The following is a 19,682-nucleotide window of genomic DNA, read 5'->3' as shown; positions in this document are numbered from 1 at the left end:
CCAGGACTATTAATGGAGTTACAAAGGAGAGCAGAATGTGGCTTAAAGGGATATATAAGTTCCCTAGTTCTCATGCTAATGGCAGCCATGAGTTAGGAATACCTGGAAAGCCCATTCCCCACAGTTTTGGCTAGAATTGTGTACACTCAGTAAAATCTTTTAACAAATATAGGTTTCTACTAAGCTACTCCTCAGCTTTAGGAAGGAAGGTCAAAGAGCAAAGCTCTAAGCCTCCTATAAGGGAGCTATTTCTACATCAGTATTCTGACACTTAACAGAAATTGAGATTTTGAGAAGTGTCACCTGATTAGACTGAAGGATGCTTGTGTATTACCTTTCATGTATAAAGATGGCACTAAATTATCTCTCATATATAGTGGCACCCTTAACAGAGGTTAATTTTTTTTTTTAATTAATAGATGTGGGTTTGTGCTCAATCTCTCTCAACCAGTTTTTTGTATAACTAATTTGCAATACTGTCAACCAGGGTAAGGATATAGTAATCAGAGAATAAAGATTTTCTCTATGTTAAATTAATAAATATACATTCATTAAGCACTATAACTCTATACTAGAGTACTACTCTGATACTTTATTATGTATGGGGTGACATTGGGTTCTTGATTGCTAAACCAATAGTGCAAGCTCTTGCAAGCTCTATCACGCTAAACAGGTGAGGGCTTTACAAAAGATTATTTGTCTAAGTTTGGATAGGTATATGACCACAAGTCTGGCAATTAATTTTTTCAGCAATGTCTCACACACAGACTATTAAGGACTATTAAAGTATAAAATATTAAAGTATAAAATTGTGAGCTCTTACTATAACCAATTCTGTTGGTTCAACTATAGCACAGACCAAAAAAACCTTACCTGCCAGTCTCCCCAGTCCTCCGTTACCAAGACCTGCATCTTCTTCTATTTCTTCAAGTTCTTCCAAATCTAATCCCAACTGAAAATAGAGAAAATTAAATTTAATATGTAATTGAAGAAGGAAAAGATAATTAATCCCAGTTAATTTGAATCAGAAAAGTCAGTGTAACCTTTCTTGGGTTTACTTTTTTGCCATAAACAATCCACCTTAATTTCAAAAAGTCACTGTAAAGTTTCCATGGAAACATTTCCAAACACCATGGGCATTCAAATCAGACATGCATTAACACACAAAGAAAGTAGTTTTCAGGTTATTTATAAAAAACAAAACATTATTTTTCAAATGAAACTGGACTGTCAGATTCTCTAATTTCTTTTTCTCAAATGAACACTACCAGTTCATAATGAATTGATATTATACTTTAAAAAGGTTAATAAGCTCCAAGTCCATCCCAGAGATAAAACAACAAAGTCCAAAATTACAAAATTAAACCATTTGCTCAAGGTTGTGGTTGCTTGTGGGCTAGAGACAGTATCTATTTTTTCATTCCAACAAGCCTTTTGCTTTTATACTATCTATTCTTTCTGGGGCTAAGATTGATTATTACAATTACTCAAGTTCAGCTTCCATCTAGCATATTCCAGGCATGGGGACTAGGCAAAGGCAGGAGACAGGAGATGGCCTGTTTTGACAGGGAATACCAAGTAGGCCAGTTTGGCTGGAAAGAACAGAACTGTAAAAACAAAAGTCGAGGAAAAAAAACCACCTTTTTTCTAAAATCCTGAAGAGGGAAAAATAAAGTCAATGAAAACTATCTTGCAAAAGCAGAACTTACAAGTGAATGTTTATCCTAATTTTTAAAATCCACAATAAGCTGATAAACCTCAAACCCAAAAGTCAACTCCAAAGATTTCCTAGTACCTCACCCTCAATCCTATTCTCAATAAATGTGGAACAGCATGGTGATTAGAGCCATGGATAGCCAGAAAGACCTTATTCAAATCCCACTTCAGAGGTTTAACAGTTTTGTATCCAAAGACAAGATATTACCTCCATGAGTCTGTTTTCTCATGTAAAATGAGAATGATAATAGCACCTATCTTAAAGGTCTGTTAAGAGGACAGAAATGAGATAATGCATTAAAGCTTTTAATATTTTTTAAAAGCACTTTGTAAATATACACAATTCTCAATAAATCTACAATACTTTCCATTTCACTAAAATGATAATGGACCAATTTCCTTTTTACAAAGCCTTTATATCAGAAGTTCCCAAACTTTCTTGGCCTACCACCCCCTTTCCAGAAAAAATATTACTTAGCCCCCTGGAAATTAAGATTTTTTTTAAATTTTAATAGCAATTAATAGGAAAGATAAATGCACCTGTGGCCATTACCACCCCCCTGGATCTCTGCAGCACACACCAGGCGACGGTAGTGCCCACTTTGGGAATCACTGCTTTATCAGTTGTAAATCGGTTGTAAAGTTTCAATGGTAAAACATCTTTAGCATGCATATTCTTTCTGCTCATTCAACCCTACTCTAGTTTAGGCCCCTATCATCCATTACTAGGGTTATAGTGATAGCCTTCTATTTGGTATTAATGCTTCTATTCTCTCCATAACCTCCTAATTGGTATTCATGCTTCTAGTCCCTCCTGTCTATACAATCTATCCTCTCCAGAAGCCAAAATATCTTTCCAGACTTATTTCATATTATTCTCCTTCTCACACTCTACATTCTTGTCAAACTGGTCCACATATTGTTCTCCAATTTTATCATTCAATCTCAGGCATTTGGATAGGTTACCTCTATGCTAGAAATCATTTTCTTCTTCATTTTGCTTTTTAGAACCCTTTTGAGACTTAGCCCAGGTTCTAACTAAAAACTTCCCATGATGCTTCTAGTTGGTAGTGTTCTCTTTCTCCTCAATTATCTATATGCATTTTTTTAAATCCCTCAATTCGGTTTAAGTTCTTAGGGGAAAGGGACAGTTTTTCTTTCCTGTATTTGTACCTCTAGCACCAAGCAGAGTTCCTGGCAATAAAACACTTTTGGTAAATACAGACTGAATTGACTATAACCTTATGTTTATCTCTAGTCTTTTTAATGTCTTGAAATGCTGCATATTGATTCCTTCCATGACCAAGTTATCAATAGGATTTCTCAAAGGCCAAGAAAAAGGAAGCAAAAATTAGTCAAGAAGCTCAGGAAGAGAATAATATTCTTTCAAACTGGCTCCAATCACTCCCTGAAGGGAGGGACAGTGCATATTTGTATGTATAGCCTCTAACAAAGTACTTAGCACATTAACAAGGGTTTTAATAAATGATTGTGAAGCTGGACCATTACTAAGAATTGTGAGGAACGGAAAAACAAGTTTTTAGAGAACAGATAACAAAAAAGGGAGGAGACTATGAGGGAAGAATGCTGTCTATGTTGCCAATTGCACAACTACTTGTTTTTCTTTTTAACAAGGAAGGGTTCAATTGGTGAGGAAAACAGGAGTTCGTCTGGAGATGATTGACATAAAAACAAAAGTCAGCAATAGTTTTTTAAGTTTCTTGAATTAAAATATGCCTATCACTGAAAGTAAAGACCATCAACTATAATGATAAGATTTTTTTATGGAGTATATAATCAAACTTTGGGAATTTGTCCCACTATGTATATAAGAGCAAATCCAGAATGAAGGATAAAATTAAAGTAGAAATGCTAATGCTATATTTAAAAAATACAAGACAGTAATACTCTGAGAGAGAAACTCTCCTTTGGAGACAGGAAAGTTGGTACATTAAATGATTGTTTTCCTAACAACTATATGATTGTAGATAAAAACAATTTTTTTTCCTGCTTTTAGGGTACTCTGCTATGGTAATGTGAAGGGTTAAATTCTTGGGACAGGAATTTGATCAAAAACCATCAAGAAGGGGCAGCTGGGTAGCTCAGTGGAGTGAGAGTCAGGCCTAGAGAGCGGGAGGTCCTGGGTTCAAATCCGGCCTCAGCCACTTCCCAGCTGTGTGACCCTGGGCAAGTCACTTGACCCCCATTGCCCACCCTTACCACTCTTCCACCTATGAGACAATACACCGAAGTTAAGGGTTTAAAAAAAAAATCAATAAGTTTATTAAATGCAAAACACTTAATTTATTATTAGGAAGTATGGATAGGAAATAGGAAGGAGGAAAGTGAAAGTAATCTTGTAATAGTTTGTAATTTTTATCCCAAATCCCAATCCTAACTAAATTTTTCTAGAAAACCTTATACCTATCTGCCTGAGAGGGCAGTATCTTCTGCTAGGCCGAAGCCCTTGCCTACTTTCACTACTCTCTTTCTGATAATATAACCACTATCTATCTACCTTATCTACCCAGGGTATTAATAATCAATAAGGCTACTATTAAGGCCTTAATTCATTTCTCTGACTCTAACAGTCCAAGAGAGAGTCAGCCACATACTCCTCTGCCCAGGGAACCCAGAAACAAAAAGCCATTTCCAACGGTCTGCAACTTACTAACCACACCCTTCTAACTGTCCCAACTGTCGCCAACTGCCAAGCAGCACTGCAGGAGGTCTCTTACTGAGAAATATTATTGCTCCTTTTCTTCTTAAATATAAAAAAGGAGAAATTAATAAAAAAATCTCTTAACAGTAACAATATATTTTAATAAAAGAAATGGTAAAAACCCAATATTATTCAGAAAGTTAGTAAGGTATTTAAACAGAAAAAAAACTTGTGAATCATTGGCAGTATTTCCAAAGTGAAAATAAAGGCACTGTTAACCTGCTAGTCATTTTTCATATAAAATTACCTGGAAAAAGCATTTATGAAACAGCATAAAATAATCTATGGTCCAGGTTTGGACAAAATTTTAATAAAATAAAAATACCGATCACAAGCAAGAATAAATTAAAGCAAGATTAAATCTTAGTTCCAAAACAGATCTATCTGCTGATGTTCAATGACAAAAATTTTTAATTTTATGTGACCATATGGTTTTTTTACAAAGCATTTTATTACATACATCATTTTATTTGACCCTTACAACAACATTATAAGACAGCCAATGCAAAAATGATTACACCCACTTAACAAATAAGGAAATGAGATATAGAGAAGTGAAGCAATTTACTGAAGGTTACAAACCTTGTTAAGTGGCAAAGCTAGGCCACAGGTTTCTTCCTACCATACCAATTTGATTCAATAAATATTTATTAAGCATCTGTTATGTGTTAGGCATTATGCTAAGCACTGGGACACAAAAAGAGGTAAGACAGCCCCTCCTCTCAAAGAGCTTGCAGTCCAATGGGAGAGACACATCTAATTAAATACAATAAAACAAGCAATGTGGAGGATAAATAGGAAATAAGTAACAGAAGGAAGACACTAGAATAAAATGGACTGGGAGAAAGCTTTCTCTAGAAGGTGGGATTTTAGTTGGATTCAACAGAAGCCATTGGAGGCCAATAGTCAGAGCAGAGGAAGAAGAGTATCCCCAGGCATGAGGGACAGCCAGAGAAAATACTCAGAGCTAAGAGATGGAGTGTTTTGTTTGCAGAAGAGCCAGGAGGCCAGTGTCACTGTTTGTGGGTACATCAAGATGTGTCTTATGACACACACCCAGTGTGATAAGACTGGGAAGGTAAGAAGGGACTAAGGTATAAAAGGGCTTTGAATGACAGAGCATTTTGTATGTGTTCCTAAAAGCAAGAGTAAGTCACTGGAATTTATAGAAGGAGATGACATGATCATATTTACGGTTTAGGAAAATCAGTTTGTGGGTGAATAGAAGATGGATTGGAATGGGGAGAGACTTGAGGCAGGCAGATCCAGCAACAGGCTACTGGAATAGTCTAGATTTGAGGTGATGAGAACCTGCAGAGTGGTGGCAATGTCAGAGGGGAGAAGGGGGCATATTAAAGAGATGTCGAAAAGGTACAATCAACAGGCCTTGGGAACAAGTTGGATATTGGATATTGTGTGTTGTAAGAGAATGAGGAATCCAGGAAGACTCCTAGGTTTTAAGGCTGAGGGACTGAGAAGATGGTGTTACCCTCTACAAAATAGAAGGGGAAGAGAGTTTGGAAAGAAAAATGAGTTCTTTTTTTTTCCCCAAACTCTTACCTTCTGTCTTGGAATCAATACTGTGTATTGGTTCCAAGGCAGAAGAGTGGTAAGGACCAGGCAATTGGGGTTAAATGACTTGCCCAGGGTCAAACAGCTAGAAAGTGTCTGAGGCCAGATTTGAACCCAGGACCTCCCATCTCTAGTGCTCTCAATCCACTGAGCTACCACCCAGCTGCCCCCAAAGATAATGAGTTCTGTTTTGGGCATTTCTCCTCTATCAGCAAGCCAAGAAAGAAAATATTTATTCTCACCAAAAATTAACTGCTAATGCCTGTCTCCATAAACTAGAAAGTTCAATCTAGTGGGGAAAACCCTCAATTTAGAATCAGGGGATCTAGATTCAATAACTGGCTTACCACTATTTTTACTACTTCCTTGGGTAAGTCTCTGTAGGCCTTTATTTCTTCATCTAAAAATGTTGAGACAGGGATGATGACTTCTAAAATCCCTTCCAGCTCTATATCTAAGGCTATGAAATCAGGATATCACACAAGAATGGGTTACTTTCTGGGTCAATAATGATTGACTACTACACTACTACTACACTACCCAGTTTTGAAGAGAAGTATTCTCTTGAAATTCTGAACTCCTGCTCCTACTCTTTTCCCAGAGTACTATATGGTTCTCTGAAAACCTTGATTGGGAGTTGTCTTTAACTCCACAGGAAACGCTAGTCCAGGAAAGGGAAAAGGGAGAGAGGGCGTGCAGCTGCAGGGTATAGGGAAATCTGTAGGTTTTTCACACTTGGGAGGTTAAAGCAATGAATTTGAAGTCAAGGGAAATCTAGATTCCAAGAGTTTTATAATCATGGATAAATCATTTAATCTCAATTTTCTTATCTGTAAAATGGGATGATATACTAATAATTTCAATGAATTGTAGCCAAGAGCTTTATAAAGCATCGTATGAATTTATTAGTATTATAAAGAAAGGGGAAGAGGAAGACTCCCCTTACACACAAAATTATCTTTTCTAGAGATTTTATCAAGTAGGAATCAACTGAGTTCTTAAAGAAAAAAAAAAAAAACAACAACTGGGGCTTACAATATATGGTTTTGAAATTTAGAATGTTCCCCTAAGAGAGTTACCCCCTAATTCACACTTTTGAGTCCTTTAAGAATAGGCTTCATAAGGGGCAGCTGGGTAGCTCAGTAGATTGAGAGCCAGGCCTAGAGACAGGAGGTCCTAGGTTCAAATTTGACCTCAGACACTTCCCAGCTGTGTGACCCTGCGCAAGTCACTTGACCCTCATTGTCTACCCTTACTACTCTTCCACCTAGGAGCCAATACACAGAAGTTAAGGGTTTAAAAAATAAAAAAAGAGGGCAGCTGGGTAGCTCAGTGGAGTGAGAGTCAGGCCTAGAGACAGGAGGTCCTAGGTTCAAAACCTGGCCTCAGCCACTTCCCAGCTGTGTGACCCTGGGCAAGTCACTTGACCCCCATTGTCCACCCTTACCAATCTTCCACCTATGAGACAATACACCGAAGTACAAGGGCCAAAATAAATAAATAAATAAATAAATAAAGAATAGGCTTCATATATATAGTCTGGGAAGAGGGATAAAACAGTTTGGAGCTATAAAAAGAAATCTGGGTGGTGTCTGAGACTAGAGACAGAAGTCAGTCATATTTATATTATCCATATATAATAGGTCTTATATTAGAATATATTGTCATCATCGCCATCCTTGATATCTATGGAGGAATGAAAAGGCAAGTTGAAAACGGGGGTTTGAAAAGGGGCATTGTCCCCATTCCCTTCTTTGGTAGAGGATGGAGTATGGAATACTGCATATAATATCAAAAATTTTTTTAAATGTTGATTAGTTTTAAAGAATTTTTTTTTCTTAATCTTTCTTCAGTCTTTATTATACAGTAGTATGCATGTATGTAATAAGTAGTATGTAGGTATGTAAAAACAAAAGAGGTTAAGTATAAAAATATTTAAGATATGCATGATATAAAATTCATTTTTGTAAAAAAAAAAAAGAGAGAGAGAGAGAGAGAGAGAGAGAGAGAGAGAGAGAGAGAGAAAGATGACAGAAACTTTCCCCACTTCAAAACTGTTATATTGAATCTCTGGGAGCCAAGAGTCCACATTGTGATTGACAGGTGGATCTGTTGGATGTCGGAATGTTCCCAGAGGGGCGTGCGGACACAGGAAAGGGCAGTTGGCCCAGGGGGTATAAAACACCCTGGCAGCCCTAGCAGGGGTTCCTTTCTGTCCCTGAGACCTGAGATCTGTGGATCCTGGTCTTTTGTGGGATTGAGACTTGCAGACTCAACCTTGCAAGATCTTCCTGTTTGTTCCTGTAACATCGTCAACCTGTACCAGACCACCATCTCTGATTCTACTGCCCCTAGATATTAGGAAATCAATCATCTTAGTTATCTAGGTTTCCCAGGGCCAGGGAGGGATCCGGGAAGTGGGCAGGAGAAGAAGAGGGTGGAAAGGGGTGGATATCTCAAGACTGGTTAGGCATATCATTTAGTAAAGAAGAAGCTGAAACATCAAGCAGCAGTTTGCCTACTCTGGTGTGGCTGTGGCCAGGCTGGACCAGAGAGAAGCTAGCCATCCTAATTCATTATTTGCCTCCAGCTTAGGGATTCATCATTACCAAATTTAAATCAGGGTTTCCCAATACCTCTATCCAATCCCATTATCCCCTCTTTGTTTAAATACAACCAAAGCTTTTAAAGTACCTTCCTGGAAGTGGTTATTCATAGCTTCTTTGGGAAGGGAGATACAAAGAGCCCATATATAATATCAATCAACCTCAGGTGGGACCTGAAGGGATATCATCCATTGACCTGCAGGATCCTGCCCGGGCACTGTTATAAAAGAGGGAGGTGTCATATCATCCTCTCTCTATACATCATCTACATACATCTAGTAGTATTATTATAACAAAACTCTGCTTAGAGATCCAATAACTATCAGTATCTGATTTTAAATATAAGGACTCTTTTAGAAGTCTTTACACCTAAGTCTTCCTCAATTTAACAGTTTCCTAGGCTAATCTAACCCATTATCTTGGACACCCAAACTGCCCTTCTACCATAGGAAAGAGAATCCCATGCCTGTACCTCTCTCTGCCTTTTTAAGGATAGTACAATATTTGGTTTAGATATTCCTAGAAGTACTTGTAAGTATGTTTCTGATAATGCCTCAGCTTTCAAAACAACATACCTGATAAATAGCTTCATCACAAGCATTCTGAAGACCCAGATTCACCATTGTGTTCTGTAGAGTCCGGCCCATGTAGAATTCCAGGGAAAGGTAATAAATGCGCTGAGGAAACAGGAAAAAATTTGAGTTTATTTGAATTCTTATATCTAGAAGCACTAAGAATCTTAATTACTAAATTAAATTTTGGGATTTCTTTCTATGTGAAAAGTCAGGGCACTAAAAGAGATAAAAATGAAAACTAACACTTTCCCTTAAGAGCTTGATTCAGTTGTACATGACAGTAAAATGTGCTTTCTGGGTGTTCATGTGTGGGGAAATGTATGTGTGTGTACACATTCACCTCCAAAAAGTAGAGTTATGTGAATATTTAGAGGTACAAAATAATATGCCAGATCAAAAGAAAAAACAAGGTGGTTTGGAGGAAGAGTTTAAGGGGAAAGGGGGAATAAGATCCAAAAGAGGTTAACAAAGAAAAAGTAGCATTTAATCTGGGGTAAAGTAAACTTAATCTGGGGGTTGTTTCATTCAATAGTCTACATAAATTAATCAATCAGTATTTATTGAGCATCTACTACATGCCAGACACTGTGCTGAGCACTGAGGGTACAGAGAGGCAAAAGACAGTTTCTTCCCTGAAGCTCACAATCTAATGGGGGAGACAGTACACAAACACAAATACATATACATACATATAAACACACAGAGTAATCTATATAGAGAATAGGAATTAACAGAAGGAAGGCACTAGAATTAAGAGGGGTTCAGATAAGTTTCCTGTAAAGATAGGATTTTAGTTGGGATTTAAAGGAAGCCAGGGAAATCACTAGGAAGAGCTGAGGATGTAGTATCTTGTTCATGCAACAGCCAGGAGGTCAGTGTCATTGAACTGAGGGCCTGTGTCAAGGAGGGGTAGCATTAGTAAGGAGTAAGACCACTTTATCATGTGAGACAAGGGTGAAGGAGGAGATAATGGTAGAAGGCACCTGAGTGATAGAAGATGATGAAATGGGAAGAGGGAGTTCACAAAAAGTTTGCTTCAATAAGTTGAGAGGTAAGATGATTTCATATGAATAACAAATATATTGTTTGCCTTCTTAATAAGTGGGGGAGGTAAGTGATGAATGGAGAGAATTTGAAATTTTCAAAAATAATGTTAAAAACAAATAAGTAAAAAGAGAAAAAAAAAGTATGAGGTATAGATAGTAACATGTGATAAGAAAACTCATGTAGCCAGTCTTCATATTGCCTCAGTGAAGTAGGCCACTAGTTCAACTTCTAGAGAAGGAAGGGAAAAAAAAGGAAAGAGATATAGCTTGGGGTTTAAGATGAGAAGAAAAGGTCTGCAAAATGAGACAAGTAATTAAAACATGTAGGGTATAAGAATTGCCAGGATTGCTAAGTGGCACAGGAGATAAGAGTGCTGGGCTTGGAGACAGGAAGACTCAAGTTAAATGTCATGGTCAATGTGAAGGAAGTTTCCTAATGATTCATGACATTTAATTTTAAGAGAGAATACTGGGGAGAAGGTGCTACTTAACCTTAGTTGCACAGTGTACTTTAGAAAGGGATTAGCTAATAGTCACCTAGCCACAAATTTTAAAAATCTGGTTGCCCAAGTAAGTACTCTGTTTGTTCTGTTTATTATTCTGGTTGCTGCCTATTTCCAGAGTGGCTGAAATTTTACTGGATCTTATTTAGGCTAGGTAGAGCAAAGCTTCAGGGTGAACAGGGGCCCCTTTTCTTATGAAGGCATGCCAAACCTTTTTTAGCTACTCAATGGGCTGAACTGGAAATGTCCTTTAATGGAAAGCTTTTCCATCTTTTCTCCCTGGCCCTTTCACAAGACCAGTATTATAATGGGTTGTTTGGATAAGCAACTAGAGTATTATGTGCAACTGTGAGTTGTGAGATTATTATGTGAGATGCTCATTAATCATTTGTAAGACTTTCAAATTAAAACTAAACCCTTGGGCAAAGTATCAATTTACTTTGACAGTACTATAATTCATGAAATGATCTCATCAGCTCCCATGGATTTAATTATCATCCCTATCCTGTTGATTTCAAATTTACTTAGCTTGCCACAGTCTCCAATCTAACATCTCCACCTGCCTTTCAGACATCTAGAAATGGATGTGCAATAGATATGGTAAGCTAAACGAACCCATTACCTTCCCCTTAAAATTTCCACACACATCCCCCACATTCTACCTTACTTATTACTAGAGAGAACAATACCCTTCTCCCAGTTCCTCAGGTTCACAACCTAGAAATTATCCATGACTACTCACTATCTCTCACAACTCACACCCGTACCTCCATATGCAAGCTATTGCCATGGCCTATCCATTTCACCTATGCAACATCTCTAGAATAAGCCCTCTTCTCTCTTCTGACCTTGCCATTACCCTGGAGCAGGCCCTCATCTCATGCCTGGACTATTGCAGGCCTGCAATAGCCTGCTGATGGGTCTGCCTGACACGAGTCTCTCCCTGCTACAAAGCATCTTCCATTTGGTTACCAAAGTGATTTTCCAAAAGTGCAAGGTCAACCATATCACCCTCTTACTCAATAAATTCTAGGAGCTCCCTACTCTCTCCAAGAACAAATACAACACAAAACAAATTTAGCAATAAAAGCTCTTCATAACCTATTCCCTTCCTCCTAACTTTCCAGTCTTCCCGTACCTTTACTCCCTACCACATACAGTGACAGTGCCACTTCCAACCAGTGATACTAGCCTCCTTCCTGGCTGTTTCACAAACAAGACATTTCCATCTTTTGGCCCTTGACATTTTCCCTGGCTGTCCCCTATGTCTGGAATATTTTCATCCTCCACTCCCACTACTTACCCATGGATTACTTTAAATTCCAACTAAAATCCCATCTTCAACATGAAGTTTTTCCCAACCTACTAAATTCTAGTGCCTTCCCTATATTAATCATTTCCTATTTATCCTGTATATCGCTTGTTTTGTACATATTTGTTTGCATGCCATCTCTCCAATTAGAATGTGAGTTTCTTGAAGGCAGAGACAGTGCCTGGCAGATAACAGACACTTAAATCTTTATTATAAAATTTTCAAGCTTAGAGTCCTATGAGTTTAATCTCTTCATTTTACTAAGAACAACAAAAAACTAGAGAAAAAGTGGCTTGCCCAAGGTTAGTTACTTATAAGCTTAGAGATACTGACTCCTAGGATATACAGTGCTCTACCTAGCTTCACAAAAGGCCACTTCTGATATTTCTATGGTTTGTAATCTTATGCTAACATATTATTAGTTCCTATATGAAAGATGTCACATATAAAGGGCAGGAAAATAAGCTAGTCATGTAATATGAATGAGGGATAACAGATGGATTTGTATACATGTTGTTTTCCTTTGAAAGAACATATATATTTCCCTTGAGGGCAAAGACTTATTTTTATCTTTTTAATTCCAGCACCAAGCAGTGCCTAAAATGACTGAATTGATGAATGAATGGGTGAAGTGTTACCCTGGTATCTAAGAAATACTACAGGAGCTAGAGGAAAATGCCCATCATTTGGTATGTCATCTATGGAGGATCTATGGAAAAATATGAGTGCAGAAATCACAACAGAACATGGTTTTGATCTGCACTCATGAAGGAATGATTTAAACAAAATGAGACCATGACCTTAAGTAATGAATTATTTTTCTTTTACATATGAGGGATGCTTTTGTATATATTTGCAAAGTATCTTTTTTTTCCACTTTGGCTCATCATCCATATCACACTCCTGAGCTGTAGATGTTTCCCAAAGTTCTATGGTAAACTATCTTTTCTTCTCTTTCTATACTCTTCTTTTAGTATTCTCATCTGCTCCCATAGTTAAACTATGATCTCTATACAGATGACTCTGAGATCTATTTATTCACCTTCAGCCTCTTCCCCAAGTTTCAATCCCATATCACCAGTCACTTAGTGAAATGACATATCAGAGACATTTAAACTCAACAAATCTAAAACTGGACTCATTATCTTTATAGTAAGTTTCCAATCCCTGTCATTTCTACCTCCTTTGATACTGCCACCAGCATAGAACAGGTCTTCAATCACCTCATATCTGGACTACTGCAACAGACTGCTGGTTAAGTTTCCTTGTTTCAAAGTCTGTCCCCACTCCAGTCCATCCTCTTCAATTGATTCCTGATTCAGCTATCAAGCTAATTTTTCTAAAGCTTAGGCTAAGTCTGACCAAGTCCATCCTTGAGTCATTCAATAAACTCCAGTGGTTTTCTATTAACTTCAAGTCCTTGATAACATGGGCCCTTCTACATTTAAGTATTCTTACACTATTCTTCCATACTGCATTCAAGTGACACTGGCCTCTTTGCTGATGCTTATAAGAGACATTCCATCTCCAGGCTCTGAGAATTTTCACTGGCTGTCCTCCATGCCTGGAATTCTCTCCCTACTCATCTCTAACTCTTGGCTTCTTTAGATTCTTTCAAGTCCCAACTTTTACAAAACAACTTTCCCAGGCCTCTTTAATCTTAGTTCCTTCCCTCTGAGATAACTTTTAATTTTTCCTGTATATATCTTATAGGTACAGAGTTGTCTTCATGTTGTCCTCTGCATCTGTGAGATTTTTGAGAGCAAGAACTAATTTTTGCTTATCTATTTCTAGTGCTTAACATAGTACCTGATACATAGTAGGCACTTAATAAATGCTAGTTGACTTTATTTCACTTTTCTAAGTCCTAAAGGCTCTCCACTTCTTTCAACCATTCCTATTTTTGTCAAAGGTGCTACGAATTTTCCAGTGTTTCAATTTCATAATCCTCAACTCCTCCCTCTCCTTATCCCAATCAGTTGCCAGATTTTGCTGTTCCTATTTCCATAATATCTTTCACATTCAACTCCTATCCACTCACATAGCTACCACCTTCAGGCCCTGTTATCTCTTGCCTCAATGATTCCCAACAGAATCCTAACCAATCTCCCTGCCTCAAGACTCAATACTCCAGTCCAACCTAAATATTGTTGACCAAGGAATTTTCCTCAAGTATTATCTGATTCTGTCATTCTGTTTAACAAACTCCAGTGACTTCCTATTTCTCTAGAATAAAATATGAATTCCTTAGCTTTCAGAGCCTTACACAACCTGTCTTTCCATCCGCAAAGTACATTACTCTCCGCTCCTGCACTCTGCCATCCTACCAAACTGGCCTTCATGTGTTCCTCACTCACAATGCTCCATCTCCCACCTTCATGCCTTTCTACTTGCCATTCATGGAATGTATTCTCTCCTTTAGAGTCCCTCTGCTCCTTTAAAATGCAGCACATGAACTATCAATCTCATAAAGTCTCTCCTAATTCTCCAACTGTTAGCACCTTCCCTCCCAAACTATCTTAGATTTACCTACTTTGCACATTTTTGTATTTATCATAGTTATGGTGTATATATTTTCATATGTATTTCTTGTATCTTGCATTAGAAAGGTAAGCTCACTGAAAGCAGGGATTTGTTTCATCCTTATACTTCTATCCTTAGGCTTAGCATAGTGCTTGGCACACAGTGGATATTTAATACTTGTTGATTGATTGATTTATTCCCCAAGGAAAAAAAGGGGAGGGGGAGATAATTTCTCCACTTTTCTTCCCATGATTCTTCATAATACCAGAATTAGAACCCAAGTATACTGAAGCCCCATGCATAATTGTTTCCACTAGAAAGTTAATAACATCAGATACTGAACTGAGATGCAAAAAATATTTCTAACTCTCAAATCAAATAAGCTATATCTTCTAACAGGGAAAACAAAGCTCCTGCCTTCACTCTCCATCAAGTAGGCCAACATCCAAGTAGAGAAAACATTGTGGCACTGTGAAAAGAGCACTGAGTCTAGGTACTAAGAGGTCCTGGGATCAAATCCTATCTTTGCCACTTAGTGTGCCAGTTTGCAAGTAACTTAACTTCCCTGGGCCTGTTTGCAAAATAATAGACTTGGAATAGATAAATGACCCCAAATGTCCCTTCTGACTCTAAATGCTTAATAATTGACATAATGGCTGAGCTTAAAGTCAGAAGAGAATCTATTAGAGTCAGAAGTCAGTATCTTTTACCACTCTCTATATGTCACTATCTATATATTACTAAAGTCAGAAGAGTACCTATTAGAAACTTGGTGGGAAGAGTTTGATGAAGGAGAGCTGTTATTTTTATATGAAAGGCTGAAAAAGGCACAGGTCCAAGACTAGAAAAGTAATCTGGTTTAAAGGGCAAATTACTTGGTCATAGAGGGATGTTCTGACAAAATGTGAATATGTATTTATTATTGTCCTTTACATTTGAAGGTGAAGTGTTAGTAAAGCTATCACAACTAATTTGGGCAGCTTGCAAGTGAAGCAAAAAATAATTATACATGACTAGCAGCCCTTTCCAAACTGCATCTGTAGAAGCAGATCTTTTACTTTTCAGTTCTTGTCACAAGTTGGTAGCACTTCTCACTGATGACAGCTCTACACAATCTCAAATGGAATGGAAAACTCCAGATTTCGTCTGACAGCACTACTTACTAAAAGCATCAGACACCTAATGAGTACAACTTCAACAGAAATAGACTGAATTAGCATGGGGTACTTGGATGAAAGTAGGACAGGTGAACATGATGACAATCTTAGATGGCCATACATTTCAACATTCAATGAGCAGGACACATCAATGAAAACTGTGATCATTATTGGGTACTCATATTCCCATGCTACAAAGCTTGTTGCAAATCACAGCTTCTCTAAGTAGCCTTTAGTATGTTTTAACATCTTAATTTCGAGGATCCATAAGTAAATATTATTGGATTCACACTGCCTTCATAAAATGGAGGAACTGGAAAAGGAGAGTGCCACAGAAATCATTATGTAATAAGCCAATTGGAGTGGTAATAAAATGTAAATCAATAAAGGCAGGAAGGTATAAAAACTTATGCACAGGAGAAGTTAAAGTTGTATTAAAAAGTCAAGCAGATAAATTTATCATAAACATTTCTATTAGAGATTGCACAAGTCAAAAGTACCAAAATGGCTCTGTCATCTAACAGATGACAACTCAGATCGCAATTCATCTACCTCTCACCATCCTATGTGTGACTAGTTCAGGTACAACCATAAGTTCATTACCAGGAGTACATTCAACATTTTGAGATCCTTCCTCATTTCAGACTGAAATTCTGAAGCTACCAAAGAAATACACCTAATAGTTATATATATATCTCTCACTCTCACCTAATGACCACCCATCTTTTCTTTCATTTGCACATTTCTTTGATGACATTCTTTATACTACTTCATTGATTCCTTATTTGTAATCTGAGGCTGTGGGCTCACATCCATCATAGGCCTCCCTACTATTCTCTAGAGATTTCATACTCAATTTAAATTCCACTGAGGCTGTAATATTCCATATTACTCTCAGCTATACATAATACCACCAAATGATTATATTTATTATAAGTATTATTTTATAGTATTATATAGTATTGGGCACCATAACGTTGGGCCTTTCTTTCAAGAAGCTTAGAGGTTAATAAAAGAGTTTTCCACTTTCTCAAAAATAATTCAGCTTGTTCTCTCCTCCAGTTCAATTCTGGACCCAATTCACTATGCATTTGCAAATATTTATATAACACACACACATGCCTAAAGACTTGTATAACAGTCTGGACAACAGGCATATTCATCCACTTGGTTTTTCCTTTGTGATCAGTTAGACCAAACACTTTTAAGTAGTTCTGGATATTATCAATAAAGTGTTGTGGGGTTTAATATAATTAGCACAATGTCATTCCCAAATAGGACCCTCTGTAGGGTCATATCATATTATGATGAAAAAGCATTGTCTTCGGAATCATAGGACCTGGGTTCAAATCCTATCTCTGATGAAGATGTGTGACTTAAATGCTAGTCACTTCACTTCCTAGGGTCTCAGTTTCTTCATCTATAAAATGAGAAAATTAGATGGCCTTTGAGCTCTAGAACTATGATCCTAAGTATATCCTCCTTCAGCAACTCAGATTATACTGAAAAGAAAAAGTGTTATAATTTAGAAGCAAATAGTTGACTTCATTTAAAGGAATTTAGAAATATGACATGAGTACATTTGTTGAACTTCTGAATAAAACTAGAGCTTCTTTGAGGAAACCCAATTCAAGGTTGTGAAATACATAGTCTTTCAGAAAACAAATATTTAAAAAATTACTAGAATTGCACCTTTTAAAAGTCAGCTCTACTTTCCAGATTCTCAGGGCAAATGTAGGACCTACTTTGTCTCCTAAATAGTGAGCATAGGGAGCAGCTGGGTAGCTCAGTGGATTGAGAGCCAGACCTAGAGATGGGAGGTCCTGGGTTGAAATCTGGCCTTAGACACTTCCCAGCTGTGTGTCCCTGGGCAAGTCACTTAACTCTCATTGCCTAGCCCTTACCACTCTTCTGCCTTAGAACCAATAACCAGTATTGATTCTAAGATGGAAGTAAGGGCTTAAAAAACAATTAGTTAAGTGAACATAATTTGAAAATTCAACCAAAAGTTGAAGAAAATAAAAAGGCTATTTTTCTAAAATAGAAGAGGGAAAAAAGTGTTTTTCTGTGGTAAATTCTAAATACAAATAAAAAAGATGCTCTCTATAGGAGTATTTCTTTGGCTTTAATATTCATAGCAAAATATCCCACCATATATATAATGATTACCTACAAATCAAATAGATCCATTATCTATGGGAACATACAGAACAATGCACAAGCCAGATCTATTAGTAGAGACATAGTATTACACAGTAGAAATAGTACAGCAATAGTAGGCAGAAAACTTCTAGATTTACTACAAGATGACTTACCTTATGATGAAATAACAATCCCTTGTCTGTAGTGCAATTGTATGACACTATAAATATCTACATGCTCATGACTACCCCATAATACTCAAATTAATTAAGCAGACCACTAGCATTAAAAATATGGTCATTCAATGTCCTTTCTATACCAGTAGCCCTTATCCCCATTAATTACTACTCCCTGGAAAATACATTTCTGAGGGCCTCCAAGAGCCTTTTCCTATGTCTCACTCATGATTTCATTTGTTTGGTATGAAAAGGGTAGTCGACAAGAAGCCTGAAGACAAGGATTCATCTGAATCTTAGTTTTCTCAAACATTTAAAAATAAGGATATACTTCTGGCTCTGCAAAGAATTTTCAGTGGTTCATAGACAACCTTCCCCCAAAGAAACTTCTATCATTCAAAGGAAAAGGTTAAGTAATAAACACATGGTAGTTTTCGGTGATAAATCCCAAAATGCAAGTTTTTGGGGGAGAACTCACTATTTGACAAAAACTGCTCGGAAAACTGGAAAACAGTATGGCAGAAACTAGGCATAGACCAATATCTCGCTTCATCTCTAGAATAAAGTCAAAATGGATACCTAATTTAGAAACAAAGGGTGGTACCATAAACAAATTAGTAGAACATGAAAAAGTTTACCTGACAGTTATGGATAAAGGAAGAATTTGTGACCAAACCAAGACAAAAAGAACATTACAAAAAATGAAATGGATAATTTTGATTACATTAAATTAAAAAGGTTTTGTACAAACTAGTGCAACCAAGATTAGAAGGGAAACAAATTTGGAAAAAATATTTATAGTGAATGTCTCTGACAAAGATCTCATTTCTCAAAATACATAAAGAATTGGGTCAAATTTATAAGACCACAAAGCATTCCTCAATAAAAAAAAATGGTCAAATAATATGAATAGGCAATTCTCAGAAAGAAATTAAAATTGTCTAGTAATAAGAAAAAATGCTCCAAGTCACTATTGATTAGAGAAATGCAAATTAAAGTAACTCAAACACTACCTCATAACTATCAGATTGCCTAACACAACCCAAAAGGAAAATGATAAATGTTGGAAGAGAGATGTGGGAAAATTGTGATACATTTAATACACTGATGGTCGAACTGTGAACTGATACAACCATTCTGGAGAGCGATATAGAATCACCCTCAAAGGACCATAAAACTATGTATACCCTTTTGACCCAGAAATACCACTATTGGGTTTGTTAACACAAAGAGATAAGGGAAAAGGTCCTATAAATGCAAAAATATTTTTAGTGGCCAAGAATTGGAAACTAAAGGAATGTCCATCACTTGGGGAATGGATGAACAAGATATGGTATATGGTTATGATGGAATACTATTGTGCCAAAGAAATGATGGAACAGGTAGAGTTTAGAAAAACTTGGAATTTATATGAACTGATGCAAAGACAAGTGAGCAGAACCAGGAGAACACTAACAGAAATAGTATATGATCCACTGTGAGGGGCAAAAGCATTATCCACAAAGCAAGTTCACAAGATATCTGGCAGGGACTCAATATGAAAAATGCTATCCATATCCAAAGAAGGAACTGTTGGAATCTAATTGTAGATCAGAGAATATCATCTGCCACTACATTTCCTTCATGAAGTTT

At 37.0% G+C, this 19,682-nt stretch overlaps 1 protein-coding gene across 3 annotated transcripts in view; it reads right to left on the bottom strand.

Moving 5' to 3' along the window:
- The window catches only part of PYGB (glycogen phosphorylase B), an 83,848-nt gene that overhangs the window by 52,857 nt on the left and 11,309 nt on the right, over positions 1 to 19,682 (bottom strand). Inside the window, exons 2-3 of one of the 3 annotated variants that reach the window (XM_044660768.1) lie at positions 9,192 to 9,293; positions 874 to 952 (exon numbers count right to left, since the gene is read on the bottom strand). The exons of 1 other annotated variant lie outside the window; for it this stretch is intronic. In XM_044660768.1, coding sequence (XP_044516703.1) covers positions 874 to 952; positions 9,192 to 9,293 — 181 coding nt within the window. The remainder of the gene's footprint in view (positions 1 to 873; positions 953 to 9,191; positions 9,294 to 19,682) is intronic. One more of the 3 variants, XM_044660766.1, reaches the window with a different exon arrangement.

This window comes from Gracilinanus agilis, chromosome 2 (genome assembly GCF_016433145.1).
Source record: "Gracilinanus agilis isolate LMUSP501 chromosome 2, AgileGrace, whole genome shotgun sequence".
Taxonomy (NCBI): Eukaryota; Metazoa; Chordata; class Mammalia; order Didelphimorphia; family Didelphidae; genus Gracilinanus; species Gracilinanus agilis.
Note: the sequence above shows the minus strand (reverse complement) of the source record. Positions and strands in the feature narration are given on the sequence as shown.